Here is a 24,658-nt window from a genome sequence, read left to right as displayed (position 1 = left end):
TTAATAGTCTGGGGATAATTTCAAATTTATAGAAGAAACTCAGGCCCAAAGAGTTTAGTTCCCCAAGGCTATACTCTAAGTATCAAAATTTTGCTTCAGGTATCTGAATCTAGACCCCCTACTCTACTGATAACGCTGCTCACGCCTGCTCTCTTTCCCTCTCTCTCCTCCTCTCACTCTCCCTCCCTCTGGTACAGGAAATTGAACCCAGAGGGGTTTAACCCCTGAGCCACATCCCCAGCCCTTTTGATTTTGAGACAGGATCTCTCTAAGTGCTTAGGGCCTCATTTAGTTGCTGAGGCTGGCTTTGAACTCACAATCCTCCTACTTCAGCCTCCCAAGCCTCTGGGATTCCAGGCATGCACCACAGTGCCCAGCTGACACATGCTCTCTACTGCCTCAACATTACTCATGGGTGCCGCAGTCTGGCTGGGCACAATCAGGAGCCAACTTCCAGCTGCCAGCAATGGGGATCTGACTGTGGAGCTGGAACTGCTCCTGGTGACACCTCATGGAACACAACTGGGGCCAACCCAGATCAGACACATCCTGAAGGTCCTCCTAGTGTTAACAGGCTGTGGCACTAAGGCTATGCACAGCCCCATTATCAGTGAGTTCAACTGCATGATCTGTCAATCAATCTGATTGAAACTTTCTAACAGGGCTCTGACTCAGGTGAGGTCAGAGGGTCCCGAAGGCCCTGAGTTGCAGAAGGGCCAGAATGAACCTGACCTCACACCCTCAGCTCCTGGGTAGGGAGCAGGACCCTGTGGGGCTTCTAAGTATGTGCGTCCCTGCAGGATGCTGGCTGAGCTAACTCCAGTCCTTTCCAGTCCTGCCATTCTGAGATCTGGGCTGGGGAGGTGGCTAATACCAGGTCAGGAGAAACGGGGAAGGGCTGTGGGTGGCGGGTGCCTAGTTTGGGCAGACTGATAAAGAGGCACAAGAGAGCCATCCAGGTTTGCTGTCAGCTACTTTTGCTGCCAGAGCCCCCCCTTTCCAGTCCTGAACTGCCCTAAAGTCTCCAGTTCTTGCCCCCTCAAAACCATTTTCTTAGCAGCAGGTGTCATCAGGCCCATCATGGTGCAGGTTTGGAGGGTGGGGAGCGGGGGCTACGTGATGTGTCTCTGAGACCTCTGCACAGATACAGGAAGCAAAACTCTAGTCTTTGGAAATGCAAGCGGCATGGGAAGGGGCCTGGCTGACGGCTCAGTCCTTGGCTCCCTTGAAGCTCAGCTCTTTAGGTAATGTCTGTCCCAGGGTAAAAGACAAAGTTCTGTATTTGGCAAAACAACCATGGGTGTCCTGCTCTTTACACAAGATCAGGCATTACCCTCTTTCTAGAAGTGCCAGTTGCCAATCAACAGAAATCTTACAGGTAAAAGGTAGACTGCACTCCAGGCCTTGGGGCTGCCTCTGACCTGCCCAGGCTGTTCTTCCCAGGTCACTACCTGGAAAGCTGGGGTCTCATGGAACTTCTGTAAGCCACAGTATTTCAAATGCAAGAGTCTCTTTCGAGGACCTAGCAGCCCCTCCTTTTCAAATGTCAATCATATCTATTTCTTGGTAGCAGTTTAAGCTGTTTCCCAAGGGATCCCAGGACACTGGGGCCTGGAAGAGGTGTCATCCTCTGAGGAATTTTCTCTCCTGGGACCTTTTCATCTTGTCAGCAGATGCTGTCACTGGGGGCCACACTTCCTGCTTGCTAGTGAAGACAGGAGGATAACAGATGTGCCCCCCCACCCAGGAGCTTCTTATCTGGGAAGAGGTCAAGGGGAAGTTACCGTCCTGCAGAGGACAGATGTGCAGAGCAGAGGCATGCAGAGTGCTCAGCTTCCCTGGGAGACACGAGGCATCTCTAAGGGGCCACTATGGAAGCTGCATGTGTCCCTAGGAAGCAAATTAGCTCAGGCCAAGGGGCAGAGCCCTGGCTAGCTGGAAACAGCCTGCTCAGGTCTGGCTGACTGGACTGCAGCTGTGGGGGAGAGGCAGGAGTTGGGGCTGGAGCAGTTCTTGGAGGCTGCCCCCAGAGGGCCTGGCTGAGACACTTAGCCATTCTCGGTGGCAGTGGGACTCCTCCAAGGGCCTCTAAGGAGAACAGGAACTGGATTAGCTTTCTCCTAGGCTAAAAACACCTTTCCTGGGTCTGTTGGGGAGATGGAGAAATTCTACTGATCAGGGTCCCCCAAGGACAAGACCACTCAGGAGGTATGAATGGTCACTTCACGGAAGATGTGTCATCCTCAGGAATTTTCTCTCTTTATCAGTCTGCCCAACTTAGAAATCCTCAGCCTACCATGCCTCAGTCACTCCCACCAGCAGCACTCCTGGCCCAGGTCCTCCCTCAGAACAAGGACCACAAGATCAAGATTACCCTCCCCAAGGGAACAGCCAATGATGGGCCAGGGATAATACTTGGGACTAGGATTCACCAGTATGTAACAATCTCAGTTTCCAATCTGGGAAGTGGGGATAAAGTGAGTCTGGGAGACGAATGAGGGCCAGGGGATCTGTGACCTTCAATCTGACCTCTTGGTGGGCTCATAATTCCTGTCCCCCATTCCTTCATCCCTGAAATCAAGTGTGTTGTGGACAGAAGAATCAGAGAAATAAACTCAGCTACTGGGGCAGCAAAAAAGTCATAGTCACACACACCAGAAAATGCAGATTTGCATAAATGGCACCAATATGTCAAAGGTGAGTTGACCATTCTCGAACACTCTCCTTCACACACATACTTTCCACTAGGATACTCATTTTATTCCCTGGACAAACACTGCAAACATGTATGTCCCCTGAAGGAACAGGGTAAATGGAGTCACAGTCAAAATTGGTAGTCTGAGCTTCTATATAGCTCATGCTTGTTTAGTTAAATGAAAGTCTTCACTTTGTTGCTATCCCCAGAACCATTAAATAGTAACCGCACAACCATGTTGCCCATTAAATTAATTTACGGAGTTAAAGAAATGCCTTTGGAACCCCTCTTGTTAGACATCTGGCCCTTAAGTGCCACATAAAAACAATCATCAGGCTGGAGCTTGGTAAATTTTCCATGATGCTCATCCAATCTGCTTCATATATGTTCAAAATCAACACTGAGATTTGGGTTATGAAACCACCCTTAGAGGAGGGACTAGCTGGCTGGTGAGGGCAGAGAGCCCAAAGTCTGGGGAGTTCCTCTGCATGGTCAGACTTTTCACATCTGCCTGCTCCTTATGCAGGGCTCATAATTTTGGGTGCATTTGAATTCCCACCAAATCCCAGACTCTGAGCCCACGTTGTCTCACAGGCCCAAGGAAGAAGATGCTTGCTAGCCACGCAGAGCTGGATATGCAGGGAGCTGGAAATAAGGACTCTAGAGACTCCAGGCAGCATGCATCTAAGGACAAAGGAAGGGCTGGCATAGAATACGCTGCACGTGGCACTGGCCATGAAGTTGGCTGTGGTGGGCAGTAAAACTCAGTGGTCATAGATTGGACCATCTTGGGGGCAGAGCTGTGAAATATGCAACTCTGGGTGGCAGTGGCCATGGACAGCTGCTGGCTTCTCCCCACTGACTGTTCCCGGGTCAGGGGTTTCTCAGACAATCAGACCACAGATCCCAGCTTCTCAGTTCAGCAGAATTTAAAGGTCAGTCTGCCTTGTCCCCTCTCCACTGCATTCTCAGAGTGAATTCCTGCCTGGGAGAGGCCGTCTGCCTGGCAAACCCCTGACACTGTTCATGGTCTGGCTCAGAGCAGTTCTCAACTGTGCTAGTCGGGTGGGGAGGACCCCCTCTGTTGGCTCCCCCAGCCACCAGCAGCACGTTAGAGCCCCAGACACCCTCTGAATCAGGAGTCCCATTCAAAGCCTGATCCTAAGAGATAAGATGCTATCAGTTTCCTCCTCTGGCTGGTCCAGGAGACACATTTCCATAGAGCCCAACTGCAGAGGCCTCTGGCTCCCCAGCTCAGAGAGGCTGAGACTGATTTGAGCCATAAATCCCAGCTGGAAAAGGCTTCCTCCCGCCCTTTGCCCCCTCCTCCATTAGCTCTGCCCATCTATTTAACTTCCCGGGAAAGGAATAAAGCTCAGGCTGAGGCATCAATTAAGCAGAAACAGTGCATGCTCTTTAAAGAAAAAAAATGAATATTGATCTGAAGAAGAGGGAATCTAGCTCAGGGGAATTCACCCTCCGGGCATCCTTTTAGGACAAGGCAGAACATGTGACCCAAGTTTAATGTGCACAAAATTCAAATTCTGGTTTAATGAAATTGTTTGGGAGCACTTGTCTTCCTAGAGGCTTGGGAACGACAGTTAATAAATTCAGCAACTTGGTTCTTATTTAAACATTTATTGCCAGGCATAATGATTCAGAATTATAAAATGTCAGAGTAGAAGGGGACCTTACAGGTAACAGTTCTGTGTAAGGACAGGGCATTTCAGGAGTCGAAATGGTGTGCTGTGCCTCCTCCCCCCTCAACCCTGTGAGACAGGATCTCTATCCTCATTTTTTCAGATGAGGAAATTGGGGCTAAAAGAGATAAAGCAACTGTACCAGGTCACACAGCTCGTGAGTGGGGCCCTGGGATCCAACTGCAGCTCTTCTCGTGTTAATGACCACATTTGGAACAAAACATTATGCCACACTTGCTTCCCTAATATTTTTAAGTCAAATTCCACAAAACAAAATTGTTTCTGTTAAAGCCAGTGGGATTCAGAAGTAACATTATTTAATGCTTGCTTTTTATTGGTTTGTTTTTATTTGCTTTTGTTTTCTTTAATTTTTTTTTTTTCACCGCTGGGCTCAAACCCAGGGTCTTACATATGCTGGTCAAGTGTTCTACCACTGAACTAAACCCCAGCCCTTTATTTACTTTTTTTTTTGTTTTTGCAGTGCTAGGGATTGAACCCAGGGGTACTGAGCTATGTCCCCAGCCCTTTTTATTTGAGTCAGGGTCTCACTAAATTGCTCAGACTGGCCTTGAACTTGTGATCTTCCTGCCTTAGCCTCCCAAATTGCAAAGATTACAGGTGTGTTCCACCATGCCCGGCCCTTTATATGCTTTTAATAAAGTTTTTTTTTTTAATTTGCAAATAAAACGCTTGTGCCTTGTAATAACAAAATCATCTACTAAAAGCTTCCTCTGAGCTAAACAGTAGGCCTGATGATTGCCAGCTCATTCCATCTCCATGGTTACCCTCTCTGCAAGAGGGACAATTCTCCTTCCTACTGACATGGAAACTGAGGCTCAAGAAGTTAAGTAAATTGCCCAAGTTCATAAAACTAGCCAGATGTTTGAACCCAGGCAGTTTGGCCATCCAGAGGTCATGTGCCAAGGACATGAAGTAGCCTCCCATCCTCACTGCAGGGGTCCTAGGCTCTAATCAAAGCAGAAGGACAAATGGGCTCTGGCTCATGACACTGCTGTCACTCTCCTGTCTACTCTTTGATAATGGTTGCTCTAGTTATGCACAAGTGTGTGTATGCAAGCTGGCTGCTGCCAGCTGTGCGCGTGTGTGAGACAGAGAAAGAGAGAGAGAGAGAGAGAGAGAGAGAGAGAGAGAGCGCATTTGCATCTATAAAGATGTGTAATGAACATTGGCATCTATAAAGCTTATGTGAATAAACAAATGTGTATTCCAGATGCCACCAAACTCAGAGCTGACTCCACAACATCCCAAAAGGAATTCAAAGAAACAATTGTCCATGTCCAGCAAAATGCCACACGCAAATCCCTTCAGCAGGAGGCCTCTCATGTAGGTCCCAAGCCAGTGGAAGTGATTTAAAACAGCACTTTGTAAACATGGCTGTGTTCTGAAAGGATAGTGACCCCTCCTGGTGGGCCACCCACTTCCATCCTACTGGCCAAGCAAAGCCAGGCCTCAGAAGTGTTTGTACAGAGAGCCTCCTTCACAGACAGACAGCCCCTCAGGCAGAGGGTCCACCCCCACTCCCAGACACACCCTTACCCGGCAGTATTCGTCGATGGGCTTCAGCCTCTTCACAGCTACATCCCGGATGTGGCTTCTCCGGAAGAGGATCTTGCCTGGAAGAGAGACGCTCGTGAGCCAGACATTCTGGCTAAAGCCATCATAGGATCTTTTCATTTCCCTCCCCCTTGTCGAGGAAACAAGAGGAGTGGTCACCTCTCCTGGGGGGCAGGAGGCAATCAAGGCTGAGAGCCCAGGGCCTCTCCCTGGAGGCTGCCATCTTGGGCTTCAACGAACAACTTGGTCAAGTCACCTTGACTGGGTCTAATGGTAGGATCAATGCCTGACATGGGTGTGGCTTCTAAATGACCTCACAAATAAATATAAAGTATGGCCCAACCCACACGCTATGTTTTGTTTTCAGACCCATCCCTCCTTGAGAAATCGACATACATTTCTGCCAACTGGGCAGGAATTTCTATTCTTAGTGTAGGTGGGTGGCTATTTCCAGGGCGGGCACAAGCCATGGCTGCCCCAGTGTGACTGTTGCCTGGGCTTTCTGTACACACAGCCTCCAGCCATTCGGGCTACTGCCAGCTGTGTTGGTACATCTTTCTACAGGTATGGACAAGGCTTACAGGAAGTGCCACCCGTCAGACCTTTCCAGCAGGTCCTTCTGCCCTGGCCACATTCAATCATGATAAATACATTGGTGCACAATCCTTTTCCAGACTGCTAAATTCAGAACCTTAACTCTGACAGTCAAGGTCTTATACAACTGACACTTCTGTGCCCAGCGGCCCAGTGGGCTAGGACCAACGTCCTTTTTCAGAAAAGCTTCCTTGATGGTTGAGCTTTCTCTTTCCAGAACATCCACAATACGCCCATTCCTGGGGCACTGGCCATACTGTACTGTATTTTATAGCACTGGTGACCCATGGTAGGTCCAGCAAGCCCAGCACGTGGTGGAAGTGCTGACCTGGAGCTTCAACATGCATCTGTTGTCCCAATCTGGGCAAGGCCACTTCCATTCTTAGCCCTTGGGATGCCAATGGAGCTAATCACATGCCAATGGCAAACGGTGCATGTGACTCAGCTTAGTAACCAGTGATTGGCCTAGGGATGGGCACCCCTGATACGGGCCAATGAGGGTAAGCCCTGAGACTTCCTTCTTCCACAGTTGCTAAGCCCCTGAATGAAAGGCTAGTGCCTCTAGTAGCCGAGTTTATTATTTCCTGAGAAGAAAACAAAATGAGAAAAAGGAATTGTGCCTATCACAGGTAGGTGCTCAATAATTGCTTCTTGAATGATTGAAAAATCAAAGGCAAGAAATGACCAGGGCCAGATTCCTTTGATATCATTTCAGCAGCTGGATATAGCTGTTCCTGGACCTCGGATCATCCCGCTACTTGTCACTTGTGTAAAGCAAAAAAAAAAAAAAAAACTTTTTTATTTAAACTAGTTGGAGATAAAGTTTCATCACTTTATTTGAAGGGCTTCTAATTAAGATCATTCCCACTGCATGTGAACAAATATTCCACTGCATGTTAATCCACTCAAGCTTCTTCTGCCAAGGACCAAGTGAAGTACTAAGAAAGGCAATGACCTTAGTTCAGGCTGTTCGCATGGAAGCAGCCCTAGAAATAAGAATTTGAATCTAGTGGATTATGTGGGAGGCCATCCACGGAGGCATCTTTAGGGGAGAGGGAGAATAAGGCAGAAGGTAGAGAGATCAAGAGTTATCTCCAAGGGCTGGAGCTCCGTTCTATTGGGCAACTCCAGGGGACACACCTCAGGGGCATCCCTGCAGAGGCTGGGGAGTCTGTGGAGGCTAGGGAGGCTGGGGAAGCTGGGGTAACCAGCCACCAACTTCCTGCTTGTCATTGAGGGCTTCTTTTGAGGGCATTAATTCTAGCATCTCTGGCTAAGTGTGCTCCCATGGGTGCTGGTACTTCTTATAAGGAGTCTGTGGCAGGCAGAAGGGAACAGAGAGGACATGGAGACATGAAGCAATTGCTGCAACCATCCCTGATTTCCCTGTCACCACGTGACATGGCTCCTTGACCACTGAGCTGCACAACCAACCTGCTAATCCTGCTGGGAAGTGGCAGTGGAGCAGCAGGCCAGGAGGGCTAGAGCATGGGCTACCAGCACAGGCCCTGGCCGCTAGGAGCCTGCCATGCCACCACGGGCCTGAAGTATGGTGAGCCAGGGCTGAGGCAAACCAGGGCCCACTGACGGGTCACCCTGCAGCAGCCAGACTGGGCCTGGTGCAGAGGCCTGCTCCATCCAGTACGCAGTCCGGAACCTCCAAGCATCTACCATCAGATGACCTTAACCTCCCACTTCCAAACAAGCAGTGGAAAACCCAAGTGGGGCAGACCACAATGGAGACTGCAGGTGCTAACCAACAGCACTGATACTTTCCCAAACCCTGATTAGCAGAAATTTGGACCAATAGCATTGACCCGAGTGCTATATAAACCTCTAGACTAGCACACGCAAGTGGCAACCTGCTATCAGATCCCCTCTCACCCGGTGGGAGCTCTGTTTCTATTCACACTTGAATAAATCCTGGTCAGACAAGAACCCAGAAAGAAGTTGGTGGTGAGCTGCTGGGGCCTGCTGCATCACTGGAAGGCCTAGCCTGCCATAAAGAACTGTAACACATCACTCAATGGTAGTGGAAAATAAATGGGCTAACGGGCCTTCTCAGCTGTAGAGGCCTGTAGCTTATGCAGACCCCACCTGAAGAAGCAGAGAAACTCTGGTTTCCACAGTACTGGTAACAAGCCTTGCGTAGGTCAGACAGTGGAACCCATAAGCATGTCACAGCATGTGTGACTTGCTTCCTGCTTGAAGCCTTTGGTTTTCCATTCAAAGTCTGGCCTCCAGCTCAGGCTCTGTGTGCCCCACATGTTCCACCTGGCAGGGGCCTTGGAATAGAGCCGATGCTCGGTAAGTGCACACTGGCTCACTTCCTGCTTGGGCCTCTTCCTGAGCTCTCCTTCCTCTGGGCTCTCTAGAGTCAGTGCACAGGTTATCTGTGTAGATGGCACCATGTCACCAAGACAAAGCACTCTGCCACATGCTCCTTTGGAAAGGAGATAAAAGGTGATGTCTCAAGACACTGGTGATGGCTGCTTTTCATAGGGGAAGATGTCACAGACCTGGTATTCCTTGCCTCTTTGCCTCCTGCTCTTTTTTGGTTTCCTGTTGCTTTACTGCCCACGTGCCGCAGAGCCTGTGTGTGCAGCTATGGGGACACTGTGAACATAAGCATGTGGCCTGAGCAGACCTGCTCTCTGGACTGACAAAATGACAGGCAGCCAGGACTAGCCTTCCACCCGAGTCAGCTGTCCGTCAGGAGCTGGAGGTGGCCCAGACGCAGCTGACACCAGTCATCAAGGGGTATGAAGGAGCATCTGAGGACCGGAGGAAACCACAGGGGAGGAAGCCTCATCCTCATCCCACCCACAGTCAAAAAGGAAAGGAGGGAGATGGGGAGACACACTGGGTCCCCCTCCCAGCCCCCACCCCAAAGCTGGTCGCACCCCTAGATGAGCCTTGTATCCTGAAGAAGTAGATGTTGCTCTTTATTTAACAGCAAAGACAGATCCAAAAAAACAGGGAAAGAACACTCAGGCCCCCAGAAGAGAGGGATGGGCAAGGTGGGCAGGAGGCAGGAGGCTCCCCTTGACTCCTTGTCACGCTGGCCCTGGAGCACGGGACCCCATTTGCCCTTTGCATCTACTCATGCAAGCAAGGCCACCTTGCCACCAGCATGTCCAGTCCCCTCAACAAACTCATGGTCTGCTGCTTGGGTGTGAAGTCGGAGGAGAATTTTTGCACAAGCCAAATCCCCATGTGTGTTTCGGGTCCCCACTGGACTACCCTCTTTGCTGCCGAAACCCTGACAGGAGCAACACTTCCTTCTCTTGGGGCTTTGGCACAGTCAGCCAGTGGGGAATGAGGGAGGGAGGGAGGAAGGGGGAGGGATTCCACGGTCTTGACTTCTCTGGAGGAATCCAAACCACACTCTGAAAGCCGAACGGGTGACCATATTAAAAGGGAGAGAGAAAAAGGGGGTGGAGGAAAATCCCCATTAAGGAAACTGAGACCACAGGGCAGTAAAGGCCTCTTGTAAATGTAATTCAGCCTCTTTATGGCGGTGCTCTGCTTCTGCCAGAGTCTTCAAAGCCCTGCGGATGCTGCCCCAGAAATCTGATAAGAATCATAAGGCAGATCACACGTGGCCTGAAACAGACCCGGCTCAGCCTTAAATAGACTTAACTTGCTCCTGAAAGTAGAGAAAGAAAGCTGGAGCCTGCAGTCTGCAGGCATGCCTGCCACTCAGGGCCAGGCGTGGACGAACAGGCGGCCCTGGGCAAGGGGCCTGGGTCCAAGTCCTGCCTGTGCATGTTCCACCAACAAGCTGGCACCCAGGGGTGCAGCCTCCCGTGGCTGTGTGGCTGTCTGGTACTTTTACTAGGTCCATCTTGTACAGGAGGAGATGGCAGCTCAGAGAGATGGCTGAGTTGGGATTTCACCTCGGGGTTTTGAGCTTGGAGAATGAGGGTAAGAGTGTTGGCAATGAATCCAGAGGGTTCTACGGGCTCAGGCCATATAAGGTCTTTTGAACCATGATGTGAGGACTCTGGGTTTCACGCGTGTGTGAGGGAAGATGAGAACAGTTAACCCCCTGGGCCAACCACAGCCTCTAGGTACAAACTGAAATCTATGGTCCTCCATGAGAATCTGGGGGTCAGATTCTGCAACCATCCCTGATTTCCCTGGAAGAGCAGAAGCACAGCACAGACAGGCCCACTCCAGCTATGAAGAGTTCGGAAGCCACCTCCACGGACTAGGTGCATGTTCTACAAACAAGCTAGCACCCAGGTGTGCAGGGGCCATGGGGCACACTGGCTGCAGGGGTGATGAGAGAACCCCTTGTGGCCTGAACAGGCTGATCTATTCCCGGTAGCCTCTCCTCGTCAAGATACACAGTGTCAGCCAGGCGTGGTGGTGCACACCTGCAGTCCCAGCTGCTCAGGACACTGAGGCAGGAGGATGGCTTGAGCCCGGACATTCTAGGCTAGGCTGGTCAACATAGCAAGACCCTATCTCAAGAACAAAAGAAAGAAAGGGAAAAAGGGAAGGAAGGTTGGGAAAGAGGGAGGAAGGAAGGAGATATACCTGTCTATGCCAGCATGTTTAACTCCCTCTTCCCTGCTTTTTAAATTTTTTATTTTTTAATCATCTGGAATCATTATTCAAAGACATCCATCTGTCCATCTACCCACCCAGCACTGTCTTGGTGGGGCCTGCTGTGCTGGGCTTGCTCAAAGCCCTGCAGTGAACGTGACAGACAGACGGACGAGGCCTTGCTCTCAAGGACCTCACATGCTGTTTGGGAAGGAGGGGCAATATATATTTTTCATACCAAGTAAGTAGTTTGGTAAGATGTATAGGTCTCCCCCAGCCTCTACAGAGGGAATAAAAATAGGTGTCTGGGGGAGAATTCAGATTGGTAGGGAAGTGTCTCAGAGGTTCAATGGAAATTCTTTTGGGTACAAGGGATTGAATACAGGTGTGCTCTAGCCTTGGGCTATATCCCCAGTCCTTTTTATTTTTTATTTTAAGGAGGGCTTTGCTAAGATGCCCAGGCTGGCCTTGAACTTGCAATCCGCCTGCCTTGATCTCCTGAGTAGTTGGGATTACAGGTGAGCACTGCCATACCTGGTCAGTGAAAATTTCAAGGAGGAGACATTTGTGCAAAGCTCTGGGGCAAGAGGACTTGGTCAGAGGAAGTCACAACAGCAAAGTCCCTGAGGCAGGAAGAACTGAATATGTTGGAAGACAGAAAAGAATCTAGAGAGTAGCCTGTGAGCCACAAAAAAGGGAGCGGTTCTATTCCAAGTGCCCTGGGAACCCTTCCCATCCTTGGTTAAGGCTCGGGTTCTATGCTGCCTGCTCTGCAAAGCTTCCTTGAATGCCCATTACCCCTGTGCCAACCTCCCAGTCCCTCGCAATCACCCATGTTGTCCTCTCTCCCTTGCTATCCTGGAGAATGTCGGGAATATCTCTCCATAGGAATATCCAATTAAGAGGTCCCCCTGATTTATAGCCACAGTGTCAGCAGTCCCCAGGCTTGGGGAGGGCCAGCTCTCCCAGGTGCCTCTCAATCCTCTCTCCTCAGTGCTGCCTGAGAGCCTGGAGGGTCAGAATCAGAGGAGACCACAGAAAGGCCCAGAGGCCCACAGCTGCAGAGTCCAGCAGCCTTGCTCCTCAGGAACGGCATTCCTGCCCTTCTCATGGGGGTCTGAGGACAAATGAAAGGGGAGCACACAGGCCTCCTAGGGCTGTTGTAACAAACTGTCACCAACTTAGTGCCTTAAAACAATAGGGATTTATTCTCTCTGAGTTCTGGAGGCCTGAGATCTGAAGTCCAGGGTCAGCAGGGCCAAGGTGCCTCTGAAGGCTACAGAGGCCTGGCCCTTTGGCTTTTTGGTGGTGCCAACATTCCTTGGCTTGTGGTGCATCACTCCAGTCTGCCTCCACCCACACCTGGCCTTTCCTTTCTCTGTCTCAAATCTCCATCTGCCTTTCCTCATTTTGACACTGGTCACTATGATCCTAAATCTAGGATGATCTCACCTTGAGACCCTTGACTTAATCACATCTGCAAAGACTCTATTACCAAAGAAGGTCCTAGTCACAAGTTCCTGGGGTCAGGACTTGGACATTTCTTTGGGGTCGTCATTCGACCCACTGCAGGAGGTTATGGGAGAGAACACAGAGCCGTCTGGTTGCCTGCCAGTCTCTATCCCTAGCTGACTGCCATCGCCTGAGGGCAGGTACAATCTTCTATCCTCCTTGTGCCCCTGGTGATACCTGGCCTGGCCCTGGGTACAATGAACATAGGAGCTGTCTGATTGTCTCCAGGAGGACAGGGAAGTTTCTGGGTCAGGGACAGCGTGCACCAGGCTCCCTGGGGCCCAAGAGGGGTGAGGTAAGCTGGGAGGATCTAGTGCTAAGTGGCTGAGTGAAGCGGGCGGGGGTGCCCTCTCTGGCTGTGCTGGCCAATGTGGCACCCAAGAGACAAAAGACACATTTCCCAGACAAAGTACAAGAAAGATGTGATGGTCATAGAGGGACCCTCTCCTTAAGGGAGAACACAGGCAATGCTTGGGCGGGGGCGGGTAGTTAAGTATCCTGCCCCCCCCACTCTGCCTAAAGACGTGACCTGGGTCCCTGTGGGAAGTGGGCCAGGCCAGCCATGAGCTTGTGTCCAGTTGCCCTCAGAGGGTGCCTCTGACGTGTTTGCTGACCAACTGCTGGAGTGGAGCTCCGACATGGGAAGGACCCTAGGGCAGAGGAGGGCAAAGAGAACATATTGCAAGAATCTGCTGATGGTTCCTCCTTCACTGTAAAAAACAAAACAAACAAGCCCTCCATTCTGTTTGATTTCAGAGAGGCTGGTATTAGCCCCCAGTCCACAAGGAAACCAAGTTGGTACGATTCAGAATCATCCTAGGACTTTTTAAAAAAAAAATACCTTTTTTTAAGTCGTAGATGGACACAATAACTTAATTTTATTTATTTATTTTTATGTGGTGCTGAGGATCGAACCCAGGGCCTCACACATGCTAGGTGAGTGCTCTACCGCTGAGCCACGACCCCAGCCCCTTATCCTGACACTTGTGATGGTCTAAAGCAAGCAGCCAAAAGTAGGGGGTGCTGTGGGCCCTAAGAATATCCTACTGTAAAAACAAGCCTACAATCCACAGCCTACCTTTTGGATACCTGAGATAACAGAATTAGAATTTATTTTCTTTGATTTAAGACTTGGTTACAATATATAAACCTCTCCGTGGAGAATGGCACAGTGAGCCTCTAGCAACCAGTCACACCTGAGTATGAATAAGCATCAGTTTCTCACTGGACCAATAGGTCTAGTTAGGGGAGAGGACAGAGACGTTGACAGAGGTGCATGGGAAGCCGGAGAAGACTGGAGAAGGTGGAGTCAGCCTTTTCTGGCTTCCTGCAAGATGCTTCTGCTACTTCCTGGTTGTGTGGCCTCCCAGTGTTCACCTGGGTTAGCCCTGCCTTGCTACGGCCTGAGTGGCAGGTGGGCAGGCCCATGTTTATCTTGTTGATGCTGCCACCTCTGACCTTCTGCAGCGGGGACCGCAGGCCCTGTGCTCCCTGGAAGGCTGCTGTCAGCCCTGGTGCAGCTGAGCTGGCGTACCCCCACCTGCAGCCTCACACCTGGCTCGGGCTGCACCCCTAATCCTGCTTCTCCCCTGCAGTGCCCGGCCTGGCTTCCCTTCACTTGGGCTGAGGTGAGGCCTTGAAGCAGTCGCAGGTTCTGGAAGGAGGAGATTCTGTCAGCAGCCCCAGGCCCCGACTCCATGCTGAGTTCTGACCCACGATTCTCTGTCTTCTAGAATCACGTCAAGACCTTGCTTCTGGCTTGAAGTATCAGGCATCCATGTGCCTCTGCTCCCTTTCTACAGCAGCTACTCACCCATTAACTGTAAGCCCCAGGCTTCTAGGGAGCATCTTTTTTTTTTTTTTTTTTTTTGTATCTCTTGTCACCAGCTGGGGGATATCCACCCGAGAATAAAGTCAACAGAAAAGAAAGTAAAGCTGAGAGCTTGAGAGACATGATATTTGGCCACCTAGATCCAGCCATGCCTGATGACATTACTCCTGATTTTTCGGTATATGAACCAATACATCCCTCCCTTCTTTTAAAGGCACAGTGACATGGGTCTATTTCTTGTTACCAGGAGAATCCTGATGAGTACTCTGCCTCTTACTATTGTATGACATGGGACAAGTTAAAACCTACTTGAACCTCAGTTTCATCAAGCTGCAAAATGGGGACCATATGCCTGACCATATGCCTAAAGGATTATTGTCAGCAATCAGTGAACTAGATATAAACACATTTACCACAGATCCCAGTCCATGATAAACGCTGAACACATGGGATCTTACAGTCAATGATTCCAGGTCAAGGAGGTGGGGCGTGGGAGGGTGTGGGTACAACCTGGCTCTGCCTGTCTCTTTGCTGGCACATGGAAGCCAAGCACTGTAAGCATTTCCCAGGCACCCAGTCTGTCCACCTGGGTCACTCTCCCAAGACCAGACCCCTCCCACACACCCCTGCAGCAGCCTGTCCTGAATCTTCTTCCCCCATCAATGTGCGACGTCTCCCCCACCAGCTCTCCCTGCTCCTCTGAGGGTTGCTTCTCCACAGGCCCAGTTCAAACGGCAGAGAACATAACAATGACAGCAGTGATTCACTTCACGCCCCACCTTGGGATGGCCCTGGGTGACTCACACAGGTGAGTGTCCCCCCTCCAGCACTCCTGCCACTCTCCCACACATTCAAGGAAACAGAAATGGCAAAAATCCCCTGGGATTCCCCACGGAGGGAAACCATAACTTCCTCACCTCTGTGTGCTTGACAGCGAACACCAGCACATCCAGGAGGGGAAAAGGAGCCCCTGAATTCTGGCCTGGGGTTCCCATACTCAGCGCCCAGAGCCAGGCTATGGGGAACAAATCTTCTTTCCCTCAGCCAGGGCTGAGCGCCTGGGTGTCAGCGTCCTGCCATTCTGGACTGATTCTGCCACCCCATCCCATGTGCTTCTCTACTCTCGATCCAGTGGGAACGCTCAATAAAACTGAAATCTAGGGCCATGCAGTTGGAGGCAGCAGAGCCAGTATGGAGTGTGGTGCTGATAGGCACAGGCTGGACACCACCGCGTCCCTGGCACATGTCCATCCTGAGCAGCAATCTTCTCTCATTCCCAAGGGATTTCGGGGCTGGATTATGGCTTAGAACAAGCACGTGGCACACAGCGCCAGGCACACAGGACTGTCGATGCACAGAAATGTGGGGCAAGTCACTGGATATCAGGTCAGTGGCCCATGAGTCCTCCAGTGACCTTCTGTCAGTCTTGAATCTTGATCCTGTCTCTGGCCTCACTCCCAATCCACGTTCACCCAGCAGCCAGAATTAGATTCTTCAAATGTAACCCCGGCCTAAAGCTTCCAGCCACTGCACAGGGCATGGAGATAAAACCTAGACTCCTTCCTATGGCCTAGGAGGCTGTGCAGATCAGGCTCACGCTGCCCCTCCAAGCTCGTCTCCCCTCACTGCACCCTGGTGCGTCCATGCCACAACCTGCCCACTGCCCCACTCCAAGCTTGTGTGCACAGCGTCCCTTTCCCAGAACCCTGCTCCACGGCCCTTTGTGCATTAATGCCTTCCAGCCTTCAGATGGCATTATAAATGTCACCTCACCAGGAAGGCCTTGGCAGGCCACTCAGAACACAAAAGGCCTCTCCCCACTTCTCCAGGCCCAGACGGTATCCTTCTCAGAGTAGCCACCATTTGTGATGATCTTACTGACGCACTCTTCATGTGATTCCCTCAGTACAGAGCACAAGTTCATGTAGACAGTGGCGCTCATACTTTTAGGGCCCAGCACAAGGCCCTGTGCGCAGCAGGCAACTGACATGTGCTGAACAGGCCAAGGAGTGTGTGTGTCTGGCCATCTCCCTCTGACCCAGCTCGTTTATTCGTGAGTGTGCACACGCACAATCTGAGGGTACCAGCAAATGTGGCTCATCCCCCCCCCCCCCCACGGGCTGCCCTTTAGAGCTGGGCTGGGGCTGTGGTGAGGGGTGGACTCGCCCTCCAGGACCCAGACAGAGTGGGGCCAGAGAGTGTGGTTAGCTGCGAGGCCGGCACCGGGGCCAAGCTGTCCCTGCTCTGTACGGGCGTGGGTGTAGCGGGCGTGGTGGGCAGAGGCTCAGTACCCTCCCTGTGGGAGTGCAGGAATAAAAGGCCCATTCAGCCTGGCAGCCTCAGCTCCTCCCCTGCAGGGGAGCTGCCCTCAGGAAAGAGGACGGTGGGATGCTGGGCAGAGCTCCCTGGCAGCCTCTCCCTGTGGCATGGCCCACAGTGGGGAGGGTGGGGCTGGACCTGAGCATGGAGATGTGATAGAAAGGCCCAGGCTTCTGAATGAGACGCCCTGGGGCAGGCAGACTAGACTCCAGGCCCAGGGATGCTTGTTCACTTGGATGCTTGAAAGCACAGGAAAATCCCCAGCATGCAGAGGCTCACTGGAAAAAGGCCACAGGCTTGACCGTGCCAGTAGAGGGGTTTGCCTGGCTTGCTTGAGATGGACGCCTTGAGCCTTGGCCCTGTGGGCAGAATTGAGATCAGACAGATGACCCTATTCAACAACCTCCCACCAACCATAGAACCATCTGTGGTTCTATCTCCTACCCCTGCAACGATGTGATGATAATATTAAGAAAGCAGGAACGTGCACTGAGCACTTGACCTTGCAGTAAGCGCTGTGCATGAACTTCATATTTATTACAGTATTGGATCTTCATAATAACCTTTGATCTGGCTACGAGGTGTGGTTGTTATTTCCACTTTACAAACGGGTAAACTGAAGGTCAGGAAAGCTGAGTGACCTGCTGAAGGTCACACAGCTGTTAAGTGGTAGAGCTGGGATTTGAAGACTGAAGGTGCCTACATTCTTAATTCTTTTGCTATGTTTCTCTTTTCCTTGTCCCAAGGGCTGTGTATCCCCTTGGTCCACCTTCCTCAGGAGGCACATCTCAACCCACCTGGACCCCATGCATAGGGTCAGCAGGCATCATTTATTCTGTCCCTCTCAAATGCCAGGTATTACACAGAGACTTGGATGTGATGGTGATCAATACTGACACAGTCCCTGCTGTCACAGAGGACACAGGATGTGTGGGCACTGTGCTGCAATGTATGAGTTATCATGGGGACATGCGGGAGGGTGACAGTTCTGAAGAAGTGGCAGGAGACAGCCAAAGAGACAGGGGAAGAATGTTCCAGGAAGGGGAGGAGCCTTAGCAAAGGTCAGAAACCAGGCGCATGTGAGAAGATGAAGTTTGGTATGGTTGGAGAGAGAGGTGCATGTGGGGGGATGCTGCGGTGTTACAGGGTGTGGGTCATGAGTGGTGCAAGAAGAGACTGAGCAGGTGACAGGATTTGGCCACAGAAGCCACACAGAGCAACGTGAAGCCACTAAAACTGCATATTCAGAAACACCCAAGCTCCTGGACCTTCAAGGCCAAGGACCACAATTTCTACCTAAAAGGACACAAGCACCCTCAGACCCAACCCATGTCCTTCTTTCTCATGTCTTAAGCTTGGGGGTCAGGAGCTGGGGGAGCAGCTCCAGCCTGGTCACTGGCTGGGGTCACACAACACAACTCAGCCTGTGGTCTCGCCAGTGTCTATACAGCCCAGGTGGATGGTGGAGGTGAAAACCAGGAGACCCCACAGGCAATCACATCCAGGCCCTTATTCCTGAGGTCAAAGCTGAGCTCAGACAAGGCCATGCCTTGCCCCACTGGACATAGCAAGTTAGTGGTCAGCTTGAACTCAGAAGGCTATTTGGGCTGGCAGCCCAGTTCTGGGGTGGACACTGCAGCTTCTGCACTTATAGGTCATGCTATCTAGGGTCTCCAACTTGGCTACCTTTCTTGCCTCCAAATTCTACCCCAATCCAAACCCAATGACAAGAGTTGCCACCTACTGGCTTTATTAGATAACTGAGGAACTTATGGAGATTGCATCCAAGATGGCCCCAGTGACCATTTCCCTCCTAGCCTGAAAAGGCTCACCTGTGTAATCAACGATGGCATGACTTCTAAAAGACCGCAAGGGAAGATGAACTGTGTTATAAGGACACTCAAGCAGCCCTAAGGAGAGGACTATGTGGCAAGGAACTAAGCCTTCTGCTGACACAGCACCAACCTGCCAGCCACATAAGTGAACCATCCTACAAGAGAGCCACCAACTCCAGTCAAGCAAACGCTTGGACTACACCTCATGAGAGATTCAGTCAAACCCATCAGGTTAAGCAGTGCCTGAGTTCCCGCCTATAGAAACTATGAGAAATTCAAGAGAGTAATTTTATATAGGTAACTAAAATGCAGGGCCTAGCAGTGCTCATGGGAAGGTGAGGGCCCCTGGTTGGCCTTAATCAGAGATATTTTAGAGAGTTGGCTGCAAATACAGATCCTTGGATTTGCCCAGATTCCCTAAATTAGAATAGAAGAAAACATGGGCAGGGTGAGAGTCTTCATTTTTAACAAGGCCACGACAAATTCTCACATACTTTGAAGCCAAGAATTACTACCCTCATCTAAACCCCACTCGAGATCTAGAGAGGCCCGGAGTGGTCTCTGGGATGACCCTACAGAAACTGAGGCAGCCTGGCCCTGGAATCCACTTCTGACTCCTGGCTCGGTGCTCCATCTTCCTTGCTTACCCATATTGCTTGTTTGAGAGGTAAGGGCTTTCTTGTCTTTGTTTCTCTTATTTATGTTTTAAATATTTGCCTGGGAACAACTTTGTCAGCACTACCCATGTGGGCCTCCTACTAAGAAGGATGGGTGCTGTGTCTCGCAGAGAGGTGGATGCTGCTGTGGAGCAAAGCTCCAGAAGGTATTTGTTCTACCTTTCTACCTCCCAAGATGTCTCAGCTCCAGCCTTTCTCCCAGACCAAGAAAATGCAGTGTCTGCAAAGCAGAGGTAAGGAATGAGGGAGTCTATGTCAATGCCTGCCAAACCTTCACCCTGGTAGGTAAGAATAATCCCACTTTCATTTGCATAGTATTTGTGGCTTAGGAGAATCCATGCATGGCCAATTGAATTACCTCTGCAGACTGCAAGACAGGGAAGTCTGGTACCCATTCAGTCATGCTTGCTACATACTGGTTGAGCATCTGTAATGTGCCAGGTAATATTCTAGGCACAGGGGATAAATAGATATGTTGGGGATGTCCCCAAGTCACACACTGCTGGACTGAATACCAGGTCTGAGTGCAGGCAGCATTACCTAGCTCCACTATATGTGTCTGCTCACCAAGAAGGCTTAGCAAGAGAGGGGTGCAAGGGCAGCAGACAAGGAGTGTGCTGCTAGAGCCCAGAAAGACAGAGGGTTTTTCCAGGCCCCACTGGCAAGTTAGAAGCATCCCAAGAGACACCAAAGCAACTGACTAATGCTCACGCATGTCCAGACCTTCCTGATTTGTGACTGCCTGCTGCCCTGCCACGATTCATGCCTCCAGACATTTGGGGGCATTAGTATTTATAGACCAAGTTTCTATTTATATCTTCACTGAATTCCTGCTAACCCTAGCTGCTTCCCCCCACCCCAAAAATTAGAGAGTGGAGGATAAGAACTCTTTTTTCACCAAGTAAGTGAAGGGCAAAGGTGAAGGTCAAAGTCTTGGCTATGTGTGCACTCTTTCAGCAGGAGCCCTTCACAGGGAAACATTCAAGACAAGGGGGCTTTCTATGCCTTCCAAAGGAAATGGGGGTGGGGTGGGGTGGGGAAAGGGAGGTGGGGAAGGGCACAATGCTGGCCTTATACAGAGGCAGCCACATTCTGCCTATATGGTGGGATTTGAGGCAGGCCTAGAAGACCTCTGCTTCCTTGAAATGTTTTTTCCCTTTTGCATAATATTCCATCACTTAGGCAGTGATGATCCTTTGTTCTTAATAGCTTTTAAATCCCAAAAATATTGCCACTATAAGAAAACCCAGACAGTATCAAGTCCATTGTATTTCACAGATGGGGAAACTCAGGCTGTGATCTGTCCTCCTTACAGGAGAATCTGAATCAATAAGTGGAATCCTATTACACTGTGCAGGAGACCATCTCAGTGTTGTTGGAGGAAGTGCTGTTGAGCACAGCAAAAGTAACTGGGGAGAGCAAAGCAGGCCCAGAAATCCTCCCTCACCAAGTTTTAGGAATAAATAAGTACAGCTATGGGTCATAGTTCTGTTGGCACCTCAAATTGAAACTTTTAGGTTTGTATCACACAGAAAATCAAAAGTAGGGTTTCTGTCTTCCTCATTTTTAGTCTCTGTTGAATCAAGGTTTGTCACTGCTTGGCTGCTTTCCAAAGCTAGCTGGCCAGATGTCTATTTCCTTCTGGGCATTATGCCTGCAATTCCAGAGTTGGCCACTAGGTGGTGGGATCAGGTAGAATGAATGAAAGGTAACAGGAAATACTGTAAACTAGACGAGACTTTTACTGTTGGAATGTGACTCTATTAAGAAAAAAACAACATTGATCATCCTCTAACTGATATGTTTTTAAAATACAAAACTTGAAACAAGCACTAAGAACTGCAAACACCTTTGTATAGGGAACACTCCATCATTTTACACCAAATTTCAACTGATTAGTTTCCAAGTAGTACATCTCAGGTCTGTCCCACACCAAGGACTTCCAGGGCACACAAAGCAGTGGTCAAAAGCTTGATCTTGGAAGTAGAGGGGCCTGAGTTTGAAGCCAGCTCCACCTCTTACTGACTGAGTAGCCTTGAGTAAGTCACCTGTAAGTCTTCATCTGTCAAGCAGATTTGTTGTCATTCAGTTAGATAATATAAGCACACGGATTACTTTGCACAATCTCTGGGAAACATATATGTTTAGTAAATAGTAGCCATCGTCCTCTGGCAGAAAATTCTCCCATTTACAATCATTTAACCTGTCTCAATTTCCAGGCCTTATTTGCATTTCCTCAGGAGGCTCTGCAACTTCTCCCCTACCACCAGTTCCACCAAATGTTACCTCTGGGCCGCTGGGCTCCTGTTGAGAACAGTTGTTCTCTTCTCCCTCTGCGGGAACAAACCTTTCCAATAAGCAAGAACAGCCCTGCCAGCCACTAGGTCTCATGTAAGCCATCCTCACCAACTCCCAACCATTAAACTTGTAAATCCATCTTTCAGAACACAAGCCAGAGGCCAGGAGTGTGACCTGGCCATCACCAGCCACTCCCTAGACTCAGCTCTTTTCCTGTAACTCCCTTTTTAATTAATTAATTCATTCATTCTTTTTGTTTTTTAAAGAGTGTGTGTGTGGGGGGGGGTGAGAGAGAGAGAGAGAGAGAGAGAGAATCTTAATATTTATTTTTTTTTTTTAGTTTTTGGCGGACAACATCTTTGTTTGTATGTGGTGCTGAGGATCGAACCCGGGCCGCACGCATGCCAGGCGAGCGCGCTACCGCTTGAGCCACATCCCCAGCCCTCATTCATTCTTTATTTTTACTTTTATTTTTTTGGTACTAGGGATTGAACTCAGGGATGCTTTACCACTGAACTATATCCCCAGCCCTTTTATTTTTTTTGTAGTCGTAGATGGACAGAATGCCTTTATTTTATTTGTTTATTTTTATGTGGTGCTGAGGATCAAACCCAGTGCCTCATACAAGCTAGGTAAGCGCTCTGCCGCTAAGCTAGAGCCCCAGCCCTTACTTTTTATTTTGAGAAAAGGTCTGTCTTGCTAAGTTGCTGAGAGGCTCACTAAATTGCTGAGCTTGACCTCAAACCTGCAATCCTCATGCCTCAGCCTCCCGAGTCACTGGGATTATAGGAGTGCACCCACTGTTCCCAGTTCTGTGACTCTCTTATTCTAAAGTTCAGGTTTGCAATAATTATTTTATCTAGATAAGCAAAAGAGTCTTCCTTTAAAAAGTCTCCTTCTAAAAAACAAACAACAAAAGAGTCAGCATCCCTTATTAAAAATAAATAAAATAAAATCTTACTTTTCTGTCTTAATCTCTCTGACCAAGTCTCCTCAGAAGAGACCCCCTCTTTCCTAACAGTCCAGCATAACTAGCTATATAGGTTGTAGATATTCTCATGCCATGTTATCTTCAAAACCAGAGGCCAGTCACTCCCATCTCCAAAAGAGACTTCTAAAATGAAATCAGCAATCTCCTTGGCCCCAAACTTCACCGTCTTGGAAGGGAAGGGAGAGACAATGTTCTGACTCGCATCTGATGAAAGTGTTTAGCTGGGCCTGAGTATCCTCCTGCTTAGTCTAGTGATGGGAATCCAGGATCGTGCTGTTGCTTATGGCTTCATGCCACAGGATATAGGACCCCAGAAACAACTGGGCAGCTGTATAAAGATGTGAGGCCACAGCGCCACGCTCGCCAACTGCATGAAGCCTTGTCTCCCAGTGCCCCTCTATTTCAAGTCGGAAATGAAGTTGTCATCCCAGGTTCAGTGGTTTATATTATGTGAATGAACTGAACAAAACCAAACACCAAGAACTTCCTAAAGACAGGGCAGACAGCCTACTGGAGGGCTCCGATGAACCTTAAAACAGTGCTTCTCAAATGACTGGGCTCTTGTTAAAATGCAGACTGTGACTCAGCAGGTCTGGGGTGGGTCCAAGACTGCATTTCTAACAAGCTCCCAGATGTTGCTTGAGCTGCAGATCTGCAGACCTGTGTGTGTGTGTGGGGGGTGGGGGGCGGACACAGAAAGAGAGAAAGACAGACTTGGGATTGAACCCAGGTTATTTTGCTACAGGTTGCTAAATTGCCCAGTCTGGCCTTGAACTTGCAGTCCTCCTAGCTCAGCCTACAGGAGTGTGCCACCACCCAGCTCGCAGAACACATTTTGAGCTACAAACCTTCAAACACCCAAGCCTGTGAATCCTTGTTTCTGCAGAGAGCCCTTGTTCCTGGAAAGGATTCCAGGAGGCTGCCTTTCAACTATCCCTGAGAGACAGCTCACCACTTTGGTGGAATCCAATATTAATAATCACGATCACCATCATGTAGTGAGCACTTACTGAGTGTTTCACAGGTGACATTTCATTCAAGATCTCAGTCGCCCTGGGAAGTGTTTCCTAGATGAGGCTTATGAAAGAGGTACAAGGATTCTGAGAACTGGCCCAGTGTCACACAGCTCGGAAGAGGAAGAGGCCAAGTTGCGATTTGAACCCAGGTCTGTCTTGCTTTTAGGCTTCTAGTGCTGAAATACCGGAAAGTACTTCCCATTTCCACCCCAGGAAAAGTAGTGTTGGAGTCAGACGAGGACCACCAAGAAGAAGGCTCAGATCTGTTTGAGCCCAGAGCCAGCACAGTTCCCCTCCATGGCTCGCAAAGCCCAGAGCTGCACTAGCTCTTAGGCAACACAGCTCTGGAAACTCACCGAACCTGCTCGTCTCCCCAAGATCTTCCCAAATCCACTCTCACTGAGGTGAAATCTGGCTCCTGGTGTACCGGCCTGGGGAGAAACAACATGGCCTCCTCCCCTTCCCTTGGCTGCTGAGGCCTGCGGGGTGTGGCCTCTACCCAGGGCAGACTTGCCAGGCACCCTCGCCCTCCCCTTTGCTTCCTCCTCTGCCTCCTTAAGGTGCATTCAGGTGAAGAGCCTCCATCTTCAGGCCATGCCAGTCTCCTCAGGCCTGGCAAAGGGCAGTCTGGCAAAGGGCAGTCTGGCACCCCGGAGCCTCTTTGGTGGACTCGGTCCTGGGCACTGTGGAGGTACAGGAGGAGGAGGTGTTTTCTGGGCTGGAGATGGATGGACTGCTGGACGGACGGACTGCTGGACACCCTGGATGAATGCTGCATGAGCTCCTATGCTCTGGGAGACTCTGAGAGTCAGCTCAGGCCCTGCCAGGGAAGAGCTCTGGCTAGAGCTCTATCCTTGGGCCTGGGTCCAGTCAGGGTGACCTTGGAGAGCAGTGGGGGGTCTGGCCAGGAACCCTGTAGAGATTTGTCATCAGTGCCCCTCACATCCTCAGTGTGTGTGGGATGAGCTCCCTCTCAACGGACCTCAGTGTTCCCTCTACTACCACCACCACCCCTGTGTCCTCCTTGCCCCCACAAAACCTGGATCCAAAACCAGAGTGCC

General features: G+C 50.2%; 1 protein-coding gene across 2 annotated transcripts in view; it reads right to left on the bottom strand.

Annotated features, from left to right (window-relative positions):
• Positions 1–24,658, bottom strand: part of Sh3pxd2a (SH3 and PX domains 2A) — a 217,337-nt gene that overhangs the window by 111,951 nt on the left and 80,728 nt on the right. For both annotated transcript variants that reach the window (XM_027930218.2, XM_071610941.1), the window contains exon 4: positions 5,953–6,029. In XM_027930218.2, coding sequence (XP_027786019.1) covers positions 5,953–6,029 — 77 coding nt within the window. The remainder of the gene's footprint in view (positions 1–5,952; positions 6,030–24,658) is intronic.

Source organism: Marmota flaviventris, chromosome 4 (genome assembly GCF_047511675.1).
Source record: "Marmota flaviventris isolate mMarFla1 chromosome 4, mMarFla1.hap1, whole genome shotgun sequence".
NCBI classification, from domain to species: Eukaryota; Metazoa; Chordata; class Mammalia; order Rodentia; family Sciuridae; genus Marmota; species Marmota flaviventris.
Note: the sequence above shows the minus strand (reverse complement) of the source record. Positions and strands in the feature narration are given on the sequence as shown.